The sequence below is a fragment of the Talpa occidentalis genome, unplaced genomic scaffold, assembly GCF_014898055.3.
Source record: "Talpa occidentalis isolate TD23 unplaced genomic scaffold, MPIMG_talOcc4v2.1 talOcc4.3, whole genome shotgun sequence".
Taxonomy (NCBI): Eukaryota; Metazoa; Chordata; class Mammalia; order Eulipotyphla; family Talpidae; genus Talpa; species Talpa occidentalis.
The window spans coordinates 150720456-150737130 of NW_023603184.1; the positions used below are offsets into that span (position 1 = coordinate 150720456).

Here is a 16675-nt window from a genome sequence, read left to right on the forward strand (position 1 = left end):
CGGAGACCACTACAACCCCAGGGGACACGCTGACACACACCTGGGCGCCTGCAGACTGTACCTGAGTCAGCACTGCTGGCCGGAGGGCGCGCGTCAAGGAGCGGGGGTCCCCGCGGGGCGTCTCTCCCTGGAACAGGGAACACCTGCTTAGAGCGGGCGGGAGCAGCCACGCCGCCCTGCCGCGGGTTCAGCTTCCTCACCCCCCTAGGACAGAACTTCCTTCACACGGTATTTTCCTGACGGTGGTTAATATGGACGTTTGTTCCCAACAGCGAGGCACCGTAAGAGCAACGGAAGATGACCCAGCAGGCATTTTGAGAAAAACAAACATTTTTGATAATTTTCTATTGAAAGCAGCAAACACTTAAAATCTTTCTTTAAAAGTGAATCCTGGGCCTCCCGGTGGCGCAGCGGTTGAGCGCTGGGTTGCGAAGCTGCCCGCGGCCTCTGCGGCGCCGGTTCGATCCCCGGCTGCTCCCCGGCCACCGGAGGAGGGTCCCGCATGGCGCGCAGTCCTCTCCTGCCGCCCGCTGCTCCCCTCAGCAGTGTACTTCGGTCCTTCTGCCTGCTCTGCTCCCCGCTCTGGCTCTGGTGAATTCTCTCACCCTCCCGCGCTTCTGACTGTACCCAGTGCATGTATAAACAAAACAAACAAACAAACCAGCAAACAAATAAATAAAGCATGCCTCTATAAAAAAAAAAAAAAAAAAAGTGAATCCTGGGAAGAAACAGACTTCAGGGCAAGAAGATAATGATTTGAAACCTCAAGACAGGGGCCTCCCTGGTGGCGTCAGGGGTTGGGCGCAGCACTGGGAAGGTACCCGCAGCCTCTGCAGCCTGAGTGCCATCCCCGGCCGGCCAGAGTGACCCACAGGGCACAGCAGACCCCTCCTGTCTCCCGCTGCTCCCCTCAGCAGTGTGCTTCAGTGGATCCGCCTGTTCTGCTCCCCGCTCTGGCTCTGGGGAGTCCTCTCACCCCGCCCCCCTGGCCTGCACCCCGTTCTTGTATGCATAAATAAATAAATCTTAAAAAAAGAAAAGAAACCTCAGAATAGAACTTCAGAGACAGGGAACTCGTCAAAGACCTACAGGTCTAAAAAAGGCCCGGAATCAAGCACCCCACAGAACCTTAAGGCAGACGCGCAGCGCCGGGGCGGCCTGGCGCCCAGCACGGCAGCCCGGTCAGGAAGTGTCTGTGGAGAAGACGCGGATTTTCAGATGCGCCAAGACAAGACTTAGGACGAAGCCTGGAGACTTTGTATTAAAGATCTGAAGACGCACGCGCAGAAGCGCCCTGTCTGAGCCGTTCTGGCTTTCATTGTCCCTTTCCCCGTGACACTGACCCGCCGGGCCTCATCTCCAGCCCCACGGGAGCGGTGACTGGGGCAAAGCCGGCAGGACCTGCCGGCTTAGGGCTTCACCCCACGGGACATGGCGCCGTCCGGGGGGACCCCCAGAGCCGAGCGGCGGGGCTCCGCCGAGGCTCACCCGCTCTCTGCCTCTGCACGCCAGAGCTGGGTGCCGAAGCCTGAAAAGCAAGTTTCAGTCAGAAGCACCTTAAACGCCCGAGAAGTTCTGGGCAGGAAGGCGCCCTCCTCACTCCTACTGCCCGCCTGCCACCCCCCCATACCCCCCCCCCCAATCAGGCCCCTCTGGCCATGGCACAGGCCCGCCCGAGGCTGCATCGCCAGCACTGGAAATGCAGCGGCGATGCCTCCAGGGGCCGTGCTGGCTGGGAGCCCCGCACACCAGGGGGTGCCAGTCCGGGCCAGAGCTGCCCCCATCGGCGCCCGCTGCTCTCCTGGCAGTCGCAAAGGCCAAAGACTGCAGCGGAACCATCTTCAGCGGAGGCCGCGCTGCGCGTGGAAATGCAAGCAGACACCCTGCGACCACCCCATGTTTTTGCTGGTCACACGTGAGCGTGGCTGACAAGGACGAGAACGGCTGCTCGAGGCCACTAGGCCATGCTGAGCCCCTGCAGTGACCTGAGGCAGCTACAGGCCGGCCGCGGCGCGTGGGGGTGGTCGGAGGCTCCCGCTGACCAGCCACCCGAGGGCTCCGGGGGCACTGGAGCCGGCAGCCGGGCCTCCCCGACCTCTGCGGCCGGCACCCTCAGGAACTTGACAAAAATCACCTCGTTCAGCCCTCAGGACCCCAGAGGACTAAGAGGCTCTGTGAGACCCGTGGGCGACCTTTCGCGTCAGGAATCTCAAGGAAGCAAAACAGCAGCCTGCAGGGGACGGGCACCAGGAAGGGCACGTCTGATTGGCCAGAACCTGACGCCCTATTTGGGTAAATGTAACGCCAAGTACTCGGGGCTGCAATCACTGACTTTGGAAGACGCCCCCTCATTCGTAAATATAAGAATCCTAATAAAGAAACAAGGCCAAAGGCTGTCTTCATTGTGAATCTCACCGAAGCCAAGTCACCCCAGGTGGGCCCGGCGGGTGGACCCGCCCACCAGGAGGCTGCGGCGGGGACAGCAGAGCAACAAAGAGGCTTGAAAGTACCTGGCCTCGATTTTCTACCCCCGAGCGTTCTCTTCAACTGGAGTCCACGTTTGCAGAGGCCACGCCTGGCCCCGCCACCAGCAAGCACGCCCGCCAAGCGCGCCCCTTCTCAGGCTCCTGGACTCTCGGCCCCGTGGCTGCCACCGCACAAACCGCAGGGAGGCCGCCCGAGACAGCTCGGGGTGCCTTCCACCCGACAGATGCCCACCGTTCTCCCCCAAACCATGGCACCCCCACGCTTCCGAGGGCATCCAGGCCCTAGTCCTCGCCAGCGCCTACGCTGTCTGGTCTCGGGTCTGACCAGTGAGAAGCGCGGCACACGGGGGCCGGCGGTTCTCCCTTCAGAGACTGGGAGTGAGGGGCTCCGGGCTGCACCCCACTGGCGCCGGCATCTCCCCGACGCACCCCGTCACCCCTTCCCTACTCACCCGTGTGGGTGCCCTCGCGGCTCTGCCTGGTCGTATCTCATCCTGCAGAATTTTATTTTAATTTTCACGCAGTTAAATCGATTTTCATTTTTCTGTCTTGGGTTTTTTTCTTGCCTAACCCCCAATTCTGCGATAAGGGAGCCCCACTCTATCGTCTAGGCTGTCTTCTGCGTGGGGCGCTTTCACCCTCCCTGAAGACGGCCGCAAAGCCGCCCCGCCCCACAGCTGGCCCCCAGCCTGCCGGGAGGACCCACGAGGACGCGGGGCGCCACACGCCCCTGACCTGTGCGGCTGTCCGGAAGGCTGCCCCGCGGCGCCGGCGTGGACACACCTCCCGTGCCCGCACGACCACTCCCCTGCGCTCGGCTCCCCTGACCGAAAGACGGAGGCGGCTTGGGGCCGCAACATCGGGGGTATGATCAGACCCAAAAGCACGGTGAGGCGGGCTCGGCACACGGGCGGTGCCGGTGAGAGTTCCTGGAGGCGGCCGCTCACTCAGGGTACACAGGTGCCTTGGTGCTGGCACCGGCTCGCCTGCCCGGGGTACTGGGCCTGCAGCGAGCAGAGCTGCCGTCCAGAACCAGTCTGGGCACATTTCTGGGCTCCCAGGGACCCGTGACGCCACCGCGTCCACCGCTGCTCCTGCCCTGAGCTTGGACACCCACGGCACCCGGCTCGGGCCAGGCGCACGAGCAGTTCAGGCTCTTCCATCCACGTCGTGAAACCCCCACTTTGCTGTCACTGACCCCATTTTTAATTTCTCAGTACAATCCATTTACTGAAACAAAGCCGGCACTTCCGCGCTCCCCAAGTCATGGTGTTCCCAAGGGTGTGAACTGAGACCCCGTTCCTGCACAGGTGATTTCCTTACCTGTTAAATCTCATCTGGTCCAGGCCACTTAGCACCCGAGCCAGCCGCCACCCTGGCGCCCGGCTGCTCGGCCTCCTGGCATCCTGTGCCCTCAGGACGCACGCCTCCTTTGTTTCAAAGCTACTTTAAAAAATACACTCAGTAGGCAGGGCCTGTGCCCTCCGGCTGCGGGGGCTGCTCACCACCCACTCCAGGGAAGGGGTCTAAACATCAGGCAGCCCTGTCACCTCGGCCAGGGTGGCCTCGCCACTGCACCTGGGGTCAGGCTGCCAGGTGCCAGCTTGTAAGTCCTATTTGTATCCCCTCAAGGGTGCCTTCCCCTAAGGAAACCCAAATTAATTTTGGATAAAAAGTGACAGAGATTGAATAAACCAATGTGGCTTATAGCCACACCAGCCCATCCAAACAGCCAGACACAGACAGTCGTACTCTATGGAGCAAAAGCTGCACAGCCAGGCAGCCATGACCAGAACTGACGGCCTATGGACACCTGGTTCAAGCAGCGGGGAGGCTTCTGTGCCGCCACAGGGGCAAAGAAAGAGCCATCGCTGGGGTTAACGCCCGAAAAAAGCTGGCGGCTCTGCACCGTGAGAAGCCAGGGGCTGGTCCTGCCAGCGACACCCCTGTCCCACACTGCCCTGCCCACGCCCCACTCTGGCCAGCTGGAGAGCGACATGCCTGCGAGCGCCCTGTCCCCTGCCTGCAGTCCCGGCGCACCAGCCCACCCCCTTCGGAGGCCAACCCACTCCAGAGCATTTCCTGCAGCCCTCAGCTCCACCGGCTTCGGCCACAATTGCTCGTATTCAGAATTCAGCTCCCTGGACACAGAGGCTGGGCTGTCCACGGGGTACTCCCTACCTCAGGGCTTCGCAGATGGGTCTCCAGGGCCCCGCCAGGCACAATGCCCTGGGGCCTGACAACATGGACTCAGGACCCCGCTCCCAGGTTTCCGGATTTGGTGGCACTGAGGTGGGCCTCGAAATCTGCACGTTTTCAAGTTTTCCGTGTTTATTGCCCCTAAGTTTCCAAGCAAGGCTTTCCACGACTGCATCCTGCTGGAAGTCGGCCGGCAGCACATTCACGGGTCCTCCAAAATAAACCTGGCGGGGCACCCACTGGACGCAGGGGACTACAAAGCCAGGGCCCCGGACATTGGGACATTGGTCTGGAGCACACAGACCTGGGCCTACAGGATCGCTGGCCAGTCGGACATGCTGGCCTGGGCAGTGCCCAAAACTTGGGGACGGGAGACTTCCCGTGACGCGGAGAGCGCGAAACCTGCTGTCCAGGGCACGGTCAGGGCACAGGGGACGGGCTCCAGGGGCGGGATGCCCTGGTCGCTGCTCCCACGGGGCAGGAAACAGCAATGTAAACCCGAGCTCCTGGCACGGGTGTGGGTGTCACAGAGAAGCGTGTGAAGGCGCTGGAGAGCTGGGGGGGCGGCACCCTGCGAGGCCAGGCTGCCCTCAGGCCCTGTGGACGCAGCCCGCCAGCCCCGAGATCCAGCACAGCCCCGCGCCCCGCATGTGGACGCCGCCCAGCCTGGACGCAGCCAGAGCCCCCAGCCCGCGGGGGACCAGCACCAACCCCCGCCCCGCAGGTGCGGCCGCAGCCCGGCCTCCCCGTGGACCCTGCCCGGACCCCCAGCCTCGCACGTGGACACTGCCCGGCCCCCCAGTGGATGCAGCCTGGCCCCCCCAAGCCCCGCGAGTGGACGCTGCCCGGCCGCCCCCCCCCCCGCGCGCCCCGCGCCCCGCCCCCCCCCGCGCGGCCCCGCCCCCGCCCCCCCCGCGCGGCGCACAAAGGCCGGGTCGGGCCGCCGCCCGCGGGAAGATGGCGGAGGCGCGCCCCGTCCGCCCGCTCCAGGCCGCCGCCCGCCGGCCTCCCCCCTCGGCCTTCCGGGCGGCCGCTTACCGGCAGCCGGGCGCGGCGAGCGCGCGGGCTCCGGCAGGTCCCCGAACAGGTCCATGGCGGCGGCGGGGGACACGCGGCCCGCGAGGCGGCGCCTCCACACCCGGCGGCGGCGGCGGCGGCAGCGGCGGGGCGGCGGGGCGGTGGCGGCCGGCGCCGTCAATCACCCGGGGGCGGGCCCGAGCGCCACCAATCGGCGCGCGGCGTGGCGGGCGCCCCAGGGTCCTGCGCGCGGGGTGGGGCGGGGCGCGCTGGCGCATGCGCGCCGGGCCTTTCCCGCGCCGGGTCGAGCGCGCGCCGAGCGGGGAGCCCCGGCGGCCCCGGCCCGGCCCGGCCCGCGGGGGAGAGGCTCGGCCGGGCCGGGCCGGGCCGGGCCGCGCGCAGCCCGCGCCGGTGCCTCAGGGCGCGAGCCCCACGCGGGCGGGACGGGGCTGCCCCGCCGCGCCCGCCCCGCCCGCCCGCGTCTCCCCGGGCGCGGCTGCCCCTCGGGGTCGCGTCGGGACCCGCGCCCGGGAGAGCGGCCCCGGGAGAGCGGCCCGGGAGAGCGGGCCCGGGAGAGCGGCCCCGGGAGAGCGGGCCCGGGCGGCGGCCTTCCGCCAAAGACGCCCGTGGGTGCTGCAGAGCGGCGGGCCCGCCGGCACGCGTGCTGGGGAGCAGGGGCGGGGGCCCGGGGTCACTCCCTGGCCGGGCGGAGCTGGGCCCGGCCCCGCGCCCCCAGGAGCCCAAGCGGCCCGCTTTCCAGCCGGGTCCCCCTGACTCGCGACCGCCCCTTGGAGGCTGCGCGCGGGGGAGACGCGGGGCCGGCTCGTCGGGCAGCTCGAGCCTCGGGGCAGCTCCAGCCCGGGGGGGCAGCTCCAGCCCGGGGGGGGGGGCAGCTCCAGCCCGGGGGGGCAGCAGCTCCAGCCCTGGGAGCAGCTCCAGCGTGGGGTGGGGGGGGCAGCTCCAGCGGGGGGCGGTGCGGGGGCGCAGCTCCAGCCTCGGGAGCAGCCCGGCGCGCGCAGCCACCCGCTCTGGGACTAGTTCCGGAGAGTCAAGCTGGACAAAGCAGCGTGGACACTGACTTCTTCGCAGTTTTCCCAAAGCGCACTTTAAAAGTCATGATCAATATCATGCAGCAAATTGCATGTACGTGTTTATTTTTTCATAAACTGTTTCCTGAAGGACACCTCAGGAGCCTTGTTTAGACGTTGTATTTTTACTGTTTATAGTGTAAGGGGGAGGCAGGGGCAGAGACGGGGTTCAGAGGGGGGACTTGGAACTGCTGCCACCTGCCTCCCGGAGCCTGACGGGCGGCGCTGAAGGAGCAACCGGTTCCGGGAGAACTTTGAAAGGCAGCTTCCACTCTGCCTTCTCCACCTCCCTCCAAGGCCAGACCCCGCGCTGTGAAAGCTTGCCCGTACCCCCTCCTCGGGGCCACTTACCCCGCGGGGGTCCCCGCCCGGAGCAATAAATTTCCCGCCTGCGGGAAGCTTAGCCTGGCCTGGCCTGTGACCTCCCAGCCTTTCCCGCGTCGCTTGGCGCAGCAGCAACATGCAGGGTGCACCTTTGTATTCTCACCCCGTTTTAGAGGTAAGAACTTTTTCGTCATCAGAAACTGAGATTCTATGCTCTTGAAGTTCTGTCCACACCCCCACCCGGCGCTCAGACGCCTCCTTTTTCCTTTGTCTTTGTATGGCTGAATAATATTCCACTGTCTGAATAGACCCCATTTTGTTCAAATATTGACTAGGTCACGAGTTGTTTTCCATTTGGCTATTGTGACTAACCCAGCTATGACGCTGGTGTCCAGTTATCTGCCCCGGTCCATTTTCAATGCTTTGAAGTATACCTAAGAGTGGAACTGCTGGGTTGTATGGTAATTCTACATGCAGCTTTTCTACAGTGTCTATTCCCATTTTATATTTCCAACAGCAAATATAAATTTGATTTCTATATATTTCTTTAAAGATTTGTTTATTTTTATACAAGAGCGGGGGTACAGGCCAGAGGCGCGGGAGGGTGAGAGGATTCACCAGAGACAGAGCAGGGAGCAGAACAGGCAGATGACAGAAATACACTGCTGAGGGGAGCAGCGGGCGAGACAGGAGGGTCTGCAGTGCCATGTGGGACTCTCACCAGCTGGCGGGGATTGAACCCTCACTGCAAAGGCTGCGGATAGCTGCACAGCCCCGCGCTCAACCCACTGCGCCACCACAGAGGCCCCTGATTTCTGTATTTTTGATACAAAATTTTATGTACACCTACTTGATAAATATAACCCTTATTAATGTACTGAAATGCATTTGTTATTATTACATTACTGATAAATTTTTTTAAGACTGATTGATTTATGCATACAAAAGCTGGGTTGTAGGCCAGAGATGCGTGGGGTGAGAGGGCTCACCAGAGACAGAGTGGGAGAACAGGCGGATCTGGGCTTCCCTGGTGGCACAAAGGGTTAAGCACCGCACCGTGAAGCTGTCTGCAGCCTCTGCAGCACGAGTTCGAATCCTGGGAGCTACCCACAGGGCGCGGCAGACCTCTCCTGACTCACCCACTGCTCCCCTCAGCAGTGTGTTTCAGTCAGTCTGCCTGTTCTGCTCCCCACTGTCTCTGGTGAATCCTCTCAACCCCTGCATCTCTGGCCTGCACCCCAGCTCTTATATGTACAAATAAAGAAATCTTTAAAAAAATTTTCAGAAACGAGTGCATGAGTGTGAGCAAAAGATGTGGTTGGCAGACATGTCGATAATTCTCCCGTCGCTGCTCCCCCATGATAAAAATTATTTTAATAGAACATAGACCCAACAACAGGCAAGAGGCTGATTTTCAAACACCTATTTTATGCGACAGCCAAAGATTTTTTGAACTTTATTTCTAATGGCAAGTGAGTTCATTGTGACTGGCTCTTTTACTCTGAAGCATCTCATTTTTCATGTCCCTCTGGCCACAGTAATCAACAGAATGAAACTTTTGCAACTCGGAAAAAAACAAAGATCAGAAAAAAATTAAATAGAATATAAGGTTATAAGATGAGGTGGTAGCAGAGGCTGCTGCCTGTTGGGGGGGGCGGTTTGCTCCAGGCCAGGGTTGCAAACCCCTGAGGGAGGCCTCAGCCAGAAGGCAGAAGAGAAGGCTCCGGGGCCAGCTTGGACTTGGGGGCCCTCTCCCTCCTCTCCCTGGCTGGAGACCAGACCCAGTCCTGCCTCACGCCAACTGCAGCTGTGAGGTCCTGGCGGCAGGAACACGGGGCCAGCAGGATGGCCCCCCGGGATGCCTGAGCTGCAGAAACGGAGAGATAATGAAGCTTTGCTCGCCTGATGAGCGGGGCCAGTCTGTCACCAGGCCCGGACAGCTCTGTCTCCCCTTCTGTGTCTTGTCTCCACAGGGAGAGCCTGGGGGGCAGCTCCTGCAGCCAGCTGCACACCCCTGTGGGGAGCCGGGCACCCCCTCTCCACTGCTCTGGGGCTGCCCCCCAGGATTGACAGGTGGGGGAGCTGCTCACCAGGAAGCCGTGTGAGTCTGGTGCCAGGCAGGGGTGTCTGGCTAGCATGAGCTCTGCACCCAGCAGGGGAGAGGGAGGGAGCGGCCAGACTGAGGCCACTGAGGCCCAGCACCCTCTCAGGGCGCGCCCCTGACCACAGCCAACCCCCCACCCCTGCAGCCCCTGTGCTCTACGTGCCCCGCCTGCCCGTCTGGGTTTTCCTCCCTAGTCCGGCCAGCGGTCCCGTCAGGACAGACTCAGTCAAGGTCGGGAGTGCAGTGACCTCTAGGATCTGGGAGCCAGGCCCCCTCTGCTGCCCTCCCTCCGCCGGGGCTGGCCTGCAGGGTTCCCATGCGCCTCCTCCAGGAAGCCCGCTGCCCGGCCCGGGCGCGCGCTGGCCGTTCTTCCCGCAACGCCTTTGCTCCCGCCACATGAGGCCCAGGAGACGTCTGGCGCCTCAGAAGCTGCCTCTCCCGAGGGCAGGCCCGGGAGCCCTCAGGTGGCCCCGGCGTGTTCTCGGCTTCCCGCTCCCGACCCGGCCCGGCTCCGCGGGCGCAGGCCACGGGCAGCGCGGCCGGAGCCAGCGGTTCCGGCCCGCTCGGGGGCTGGGCCCGCGGCTCGGAAGCGGCGCCAGAGGGACCGTCCTCGAGCGCCCGGCCGGCCGCGGCCCTGGCGGGGAGGGGGCGCCGACCCGAGCGCCCGGCGGGGAGCGGACCCGGGGACGAGCGGGCGCGGGGCCCCGACAGCCGGACAGGGGCGGCTTCAGCTCGGCCCTGCGCTCGCCCGGGCGGGGCTGGAGGCCGGAGTCGGGCCGGCGCGGCCGGCGGCCCCAGGCCTGGGCCCCAGCGACGCGGGGCGGGGGAGGGGGCGCCGCGCCGCCCGCGGGGAAGGTGGGGGCGAGGCCGCGGGCCGGGGGGCGGGGGCGGCCCCGCGGCGGGTCTCGGGGAGGCGCCGGCGCCGGCTTGGCCAGCCCGGCCCGCGGGTGCTGCCCGGCCGTGGACGCAGCGCGGGGGGCGCGGGGCCGTCCCAGCGGCCGCGGGGAGCCACTCGGGAGCGCGCGCCCCTCGGGGAGCCTCACGCGGGGCGTCGCCAGCACAGCCCGGCGCCCGGCGAGGCGGGGCAGCCCTGGGGGAGCGGCGGGCCGGGGGGGCGGGGGCCGGAGGGCGCCGGTCGGGCCGGAGCGCGGGGCCGGCAACCGCGCGCCCCGCGGACGGAGGGAGATTCCGGGGCCTCCCCAGCGCCGCGCCGACCCGGCAGCCCGGCCCGCCCCGCCCCGCCCCGCGTCGGAACCGCCGGCGCCGGGCACGCGACGCCCCGGGCGAGGCGCCCCGCGGCGGGGGCGGGGCCTCCGGGGTCGCGTCGGCCGCGCCCGCGGGCCCGGACTACAGCTCCCAGGAGGCCCCGGGGCGTGCGCCGCGAGGTCCCCCGAGCGCTTCCCGGCCGACTCCGGGCGCTTCCGAGCGCACCCGAGCGCCTTCCGAGCGCACCCGAGCGTCTTCCGAGCGCACCCGAGCGCCTTCCGAGCGCCCTCGAGCGGCGCGGAGCGGCCCGGGCGCGCTGGCGGGGCTGCCGGCCCCTCCCTCCCGGCCCGCGGGTCGCCGGTCGCCCGCCGAGGCCCGCGCGGCGCGCAGTGGCTCGGACGGGGCTGCGCGGCCGCCCGGGCCCGGGAGCGCGCTCGGGGAAGGCGGGGCGAGGGCCGCCTGGACTCGAGTGGAGGCGGGGCGCGGGGGAGCCGCGGTGACCTCTGCGCTTGCCTCCGGCGGGGCGGCGCGGGCTGGAGGAGGGCGGTGGGGCGGCGCTGCGGCTTCTCCGGGGTGTGGCGCCCGCCAGGCACCGAGGGGCCGCGTGCACGGGGCGGAGGGCCGGGCCCGGGGGGCGCGGGGCGGGGGAGCCCCGGGCGCGCGCGCGGCCTCCAGCCGGGAGACAGGCCGGCGCCGGGCGCCGCACAGGCGGGGTTCTGGGGCCGCGCGGGGCCGCACCCCAGGACCGCGCTCTAGCGGGGCTGCGCCTGGAAGCAGGACGCCCCGAGGCCGGCCGGGCAGATCGCGGGGGGCGGGGGGGGGACAGCGCTGTTGCTTTCGAGCAGAGAGAGGCAGAGCCGGGGGTCCGCTCCAGGCTTGCCGCCCCCCTTCTGGATGGACGTGGCTCAGCTTGTGGGGTGCTGAGAATGGTCCAGAAGGGAGGGGAGACTAATGGTGGGGGCGGGGGCAGAACCCGCGCGCTGGGGGGCTGGCGCACGCGCTGGGGGTGTCGGCAGAGGCGGGGCGGCTGGTGTGGGCGGCAGAACACGGGCGCCCCGAGCGGCCACACCCTCAGGCCAGGGCCGGGGGAGGGAGATGGCGTCAGGCTTTCGGGATGGACCCTAAAAGGAGGAGGAGGGAGGCCGAGGGGGCCCGCGGGCGGCGTGGGGAATGGTCCGGTGGCGGCAGCACCGTTGCTGGCCTTGAAGATGGCGGGAGCGGCTGCGGCCGAGCAGGGCGGGCAGCCCCCGGCGGGCGAAGGAGAAACGGACCCTCCCTCAGGCCCCAGAACCGCGCGGCCTGCCTGGATGTCCGCCTCGGGCGGGGCAGGCTGCCCATCCACAGAATGCGGGAGAACAATCGTGTGACGCGCAGGTTTGCGGTGACTGTCCCGGGCCCTGGGGAGCAGCCGCAGCCGGCCAGGGGCCTGGGGTGGGGGAGGCGGTTCTCAGAGAATGGCGAGGCCAGGCCGCCCCGTGCCAGAGCGAGGCCTTCGGCGCGGGGAGCCGGTGACAGGGGTGTCTGGCAGAGCGGGAGGGGCGTCGGAAGGCCTGCGGGGAGCAGGCGGGCCCGGCGGCCCGGTGGGCACGGCTGGCCGCGGGCACTGCCGGAGCCATTTGTGAACCCGAGAACGAGGCTGCGCTGGGCGGTTGGAGACGAGAGCAGAGGTGGGCGCCCCGCCTCGGGCCAGAGCGTGGGGTGAACCCGCTGCCCTTGGGAAGGCCCTCGTCCCAGGGGCCTGCTCCCCGCTCGCCTCCTGCCTGCCCCTGGCCCGCACGCGTCCCGGGCTCCCTGCCCGTCCCCAGGGCTGCTGCGTGGAAGGACGAGCGTGGGCTTGAGAGGAGAGCTGTTCCTTCACGGCCGTTCCGGTGGCTGGTGCTCCCCGCATGGCACCGGAGCCCACCAGTGGCCTTGGGGGCTGCGCGGGAGAGCTCAGGCGGGCCTGCCTGGGGCACTCCGGGAGGAATGCGCCCCCTCGCCCCCCCTACGGGCCTGCCTCCCCCACCCCACCTCCTCTGGCCCCAACTCCTAATATGAAGCCCCGTCTGGTGGGGGGGGCGCTTGAGGGTTAAGATGGGATCACAGGGCGCAGCACCCCTGCAGGGGCTTTTGTCGGGGAAGAAGCCCAGGCACCTGGCGGCAGTCCCAAGTGTCTCGCCCAGTCTGGGCACTGCCAGCCCAAAGTGAGAACAAGCTGCTCTGGGGTCCTGGAGCGGGAGCTGGTCCCCGTGCAGTGACCACCTGCTGCCTCTGGCCCTGGCCCCGCCCAACAGGGCGGTCTCCCCTCTCTCCTCCCAGACCTTCCACCTCCGGCCCACCTTGCCCTTGAGCCTGCTCTGCCTGGGGCTACGGGTTTCTGAAAGGAACTGGGGGCGGAGAGGCAAAACCCCTCAAAATTTCCAAACCACGGACTAGCAATTAGGCGCTCGCTTCAGTCCTGGAAGCTCAAGAGCCAGAGGCCAGTCCTGGCCGGACACTGCCCCTCTTGCTCGGTCACGTGGACACACCTCTGCCGGCGGCATCCGCTCCCCGCGGCCTGCGACTCCGGGGAGGGCAGGCCAGGCCCAGGCCAGGCGCGGCGTCCGCCGTGAGCCGGGCAGCGGCTGTCCTGTGCCCAGGCCATGGCACTAGGCCGACGGGGGGAGGCTGGAAAGCCTTCCCCGCAGTCCACGCGGCACGTGTGACCCCAGGGCACACGGACACATCAGACACCCCCCACTCAGGAGCCTCAAGGGGCAGCTCGCGCTCCAAAGTCCTTTATTACTGGCGCTGGGACGTTCCCCGGCCACCTAGTGTGAGCCCAGGTGTGCTAGGCGCAAGCGGAACCGGGACCTCGCTGCTCCCCACCAGCCCTGGACCCTCAGGCCGCCGCCTCCTGCAGCCAGGCTGAAGGGAAGTTCAAGCTTCTCAGGCCAGGGCTGCTGCCGGGGATACCAGTGCCCCGCAGCCGCTCTGCCCGCCGCGGCCCGCGCGGTCCCGCCCTTTTATGGCGCCCCATTTGCATCCCAAGGCGCCCATCGGCCCGGGGCCCGAGCGCCGGCCGCGAGGCGAGCTCCGCTCAGTGGCGGCGGCGCCCTTTGTCCGGCCCCGCCGCGGGTCGGCCGTGGCCCCCGCCCCGCGCCCCCCGGGTGGGCGGCGCCCGAGGACCGCGCCCGCCGCGCAGGTGCCCTCCCGGGGCGCCCGCCGCCCGCCCCGCGCGCCCCTCGGTGTGTCCGCTCGCCGCGCCCCGAGACGGGGGCGCGCGGGCCCCGCGGGCAGAGCCGCCGTCGAGGCCGCTGTCCCGAGTGGGCAGCGCCCCCGGCGCGCGGCCGCGGAGCCCGCGAAGGGGCGGCCGGAGGGAGCGGCCCGCGGCCTCCGCGCGACTCGAGCCCCGACGCCCTCGCCCCGCGGGGCGCCCTGCCGCGGCCTCTCCGGCTCCCCACACGCCCCTCTCCCGAGGCCTTCCCCGCCCCTCGACCTCCCTTCCCGTCCGTGCCCCCCCCGCCCGCCCCGCGCCGCCCCCCCCGCGCGCCCCCAGCCCGCGCGCCCCGCGCCGCCCCCCCCGCCCCTTCTGAGCTGCTGCTGCTCCGGACCCGAGCCCCAGGGGAGGGAGGGGGCGGCCGGGGGAGGCTCTGTTTACAGCCCTGAGCCTGGGCGGTGGAGCGCTGGGTTGCGAAGCTGCCCGCGGCCTCTGCAGCGCCGGTTCGATCCCCGGCTGCTCCCCGGCCACCAGAGGAGGGTCCCGCATGGCGCGCAGACCTCTCCTGCCGCCCGCGGCTCCCCTCAGCAGTGTCCTTCGGTCCTTCTAGAAGCCTGCTCTGCTCCCCGCTCTGGCGAATTCTCTCACCCTCCCGCGCTTCTGACTGTGCCCAGTGCTTGTATAAACAAACAAACAAATCAATAAATAAAAACATGTCTCTATTTAAAAAAATAAAGAAATAAAGAAAAAAAAAAGGAAACTGTCTCACCAGCGTGCAGGTGATGCCCAAGGCAGACCCTCGCTCTCTGCCTCACAGACACCCCGGGGCGTAGAGACACCCCAGGAGGGGGCGGCCTGCTGCAGTGACCATCACAGCTGCAGGGCAGGACTTGCAGCTCAGTGCTGGGGTGGGGGGGCATGCGTGGAAACTTGACTTTGACGGGTGCCTCCACCACCCGATTGCAGAGGCAGGAAGCCTGAGGAACACCTGCGCTCGGAGCCCCCGGTGCCTGCCCCTCGTGCCCTCCTGGAGACGCCGGCCCCTGGGAGGGGCGCTGAGCTCCTGGCAGTGCCCGACCTGCGCCTGTCAGGGAACTTGGAGCAACGTTCAGGCCTAAAATGCTTTTACCATGAAAGCCTGGTGGGATGCTTCACTCTCAGAGAAGCGAAATCATTCCTTTTAAGTCTCGACGCACTGGGTCCAATTTTAGTTTAGCTTAGTTTAGTTTTTTTAAGAACTGGGGTACAGGACCTCCCTGGTGGCGCAGGCGGTTGAGCACCGCACTGTGAAGCTGTTCGCAGCCTCTGCAGCGCGGGTTCGAGCCTGCCAGCCGGCGAGAATCCCACATGGCGCAGCAGACCTCTCCTGTCTCCCCGCTGCTCCCCTCAGCAGTGGGTTTCAGTCCATCTACCTGTTCTGTTCCCCCACTCTGTCTCTGGTGAATCCTCTCACCCTCCTGTGCATCTGGCCTGTACCCCAGATCTTGTATAACTAAATAAATAAATCTTTTTTTAAAAGATTTATTATTTATACAAGCACTGGGTACAGTCAGAAGCGCGGGAGGGTGAGAGAATTCACCAGAGCCAGAGTGGGGAACAGAACAGGCAGAAGGACCGAAGGACACTGCTGAGGGGAGCAGCGGGCGGCAGGAGAGGTCTGCGTGCCATGGGGGACCCTCTTCTGGTGGCCGGGGAGCAGCCGGGGATCGAACCGGCGCTAAAGAGGCTGCGGGCAGCTTCGCAACCCAGCGCTCAACCGCTGCGCCCCTGGGGAGGCCCATTAAATAAATAAATCTTAAAAAAAAAACTGGGGTACAGGCCAGAGTCGCCGCTGCAGCCACAGCCCTGCTGCCTGGGTCCAAGGCTGTGCGGGTGCTCAGGTCCTGAGGGCGCGCTGCTGCCTGCCCCCAGCCCCCTGCCCCCTGCGGCTGACCCACACCAGGCCACGCCATGTGGATCTGGGGGTGGGGATCTGCTCCGGGCCTTGGCCTGGGGAGTGGCTGCTTCTCAGGCAGGGGAGGCAGGCCGCCTGGAAGGCCACCTCACCTTGAGGGGCTCCCCCGCCTGGGGTGAGTCACTCCCGGGTTATCTTATTCATTCATTTAGCAACTGCTCACTTCAGAACCATCTCCTGCCAGCCTGCTGTGTTTCCCATCTTTCTTGGCTGAGACTTTCCGCAGTTGTTTAATCGATTATCTTTCCTTTTCCCGAGTGACTCTTTTATACTCTCAGCCTTTCCCTCTAATCCTTTCATTCTGGGAGGCGTTGGGGAGCAATTCAGGTTACAGCCCCCCCCGCCCCCCCCACAGAGCCCAGACTGGAGGTTGCAGGGCGGCCTCTGCACCCCCACCCGCGGCCTGGGCTGGTCTCTCTTGGGGTCTGGGGTCCCGGGTCTTTGAGGACTTGCACAGGAGCAGGGGAGGCCTCGGGAAGACGCCCAGGGCCCCCTCAGCCACAGGCTCCCTGGCTGTGTACAGGCTGCCTCCGGCGCCTCGGTGTGCCCTGGCTGGGGCCCTGGGAGGACCTGAGGCAGAGGGCTCCCTAGCACACATACGTACACATACGTACACACTCGTGCACATGCACGTACAAGGCTTGGGCTGGCAACCACAGATGGCTGGCCGCCACCACGCGGGTCGACCGCCCTGGGCCCCAGGGTCTGCTGTGGGGGGAATGCATGCCTGGCGGAGGCTTCTTTGGAGGAGGTGGGGGGTGTCAGTGGAGAAGGTGGGGAGCTAGAGTCAGAGGCCCGGAGCAGCAAAGTCCCTGAGAGACGCCTGCCCTCTGGTGTTGGGGGCTCAGAAGGGGGTGCTCCTGCCTGGAGCCTCTGGGCACCCAGCTGGGCCAGGTGGTCGCTCAGGGGAGACAGCAGGGCCGGGTCACCCCCCTCTCAAACACTGTTGCATCTTCGGCATCTGGTAAATGAGAATCCCTCCACCCCGGCACCCCCGTCCCAACCCCTGGGGCGCAGGCACCCCGGAGCGTGGGCCTGCCTTGTGAACTGAGGCCCAGCCCCAAGAACTGCAGTCTGGCTGTGGCCACAGTTTTGACGGGCCTGCGGTGGAGGTGGGTG

At 66.7% G+C, this 16675-nt stretch overlaps 1 protein-coding gene across 3 annotated transcripts in view; it reads right to left on the reverse strand.

The window, feature by feature from the left end:
• Positions 1-5890, reverse strand: part of ILKAP (ILK associated serine/threonine phosphatase) — a 19094-nt gene extending 13204 nt beyond the window's left edge. Inside the window, exons 1-2 of one of the 3 annotated variants that reach the window (XM_037524278.1) lie at positions 5724-5890; positions 62-127 (exon numbers count right to left, since the gene is read on the reverse strand). In XM_037524278.1, the coding sequence (XP_037380175.1) occupies positions 62-127; positions 5724-5778 (121 nt within the window). In that variant the 5' untranslated portion in view covers positions 5779-5890. Of the gene's footprint in view, positions 1-40; positions 128-5723 lie in introns of all 3 variants that reach the window. The other 2 variants (XM_037524277.1, XM_037524279.1) reach the window with 2 other exon arrangements.
• Positions 5891-16675: the final 10785 nt, after the last annotated feature.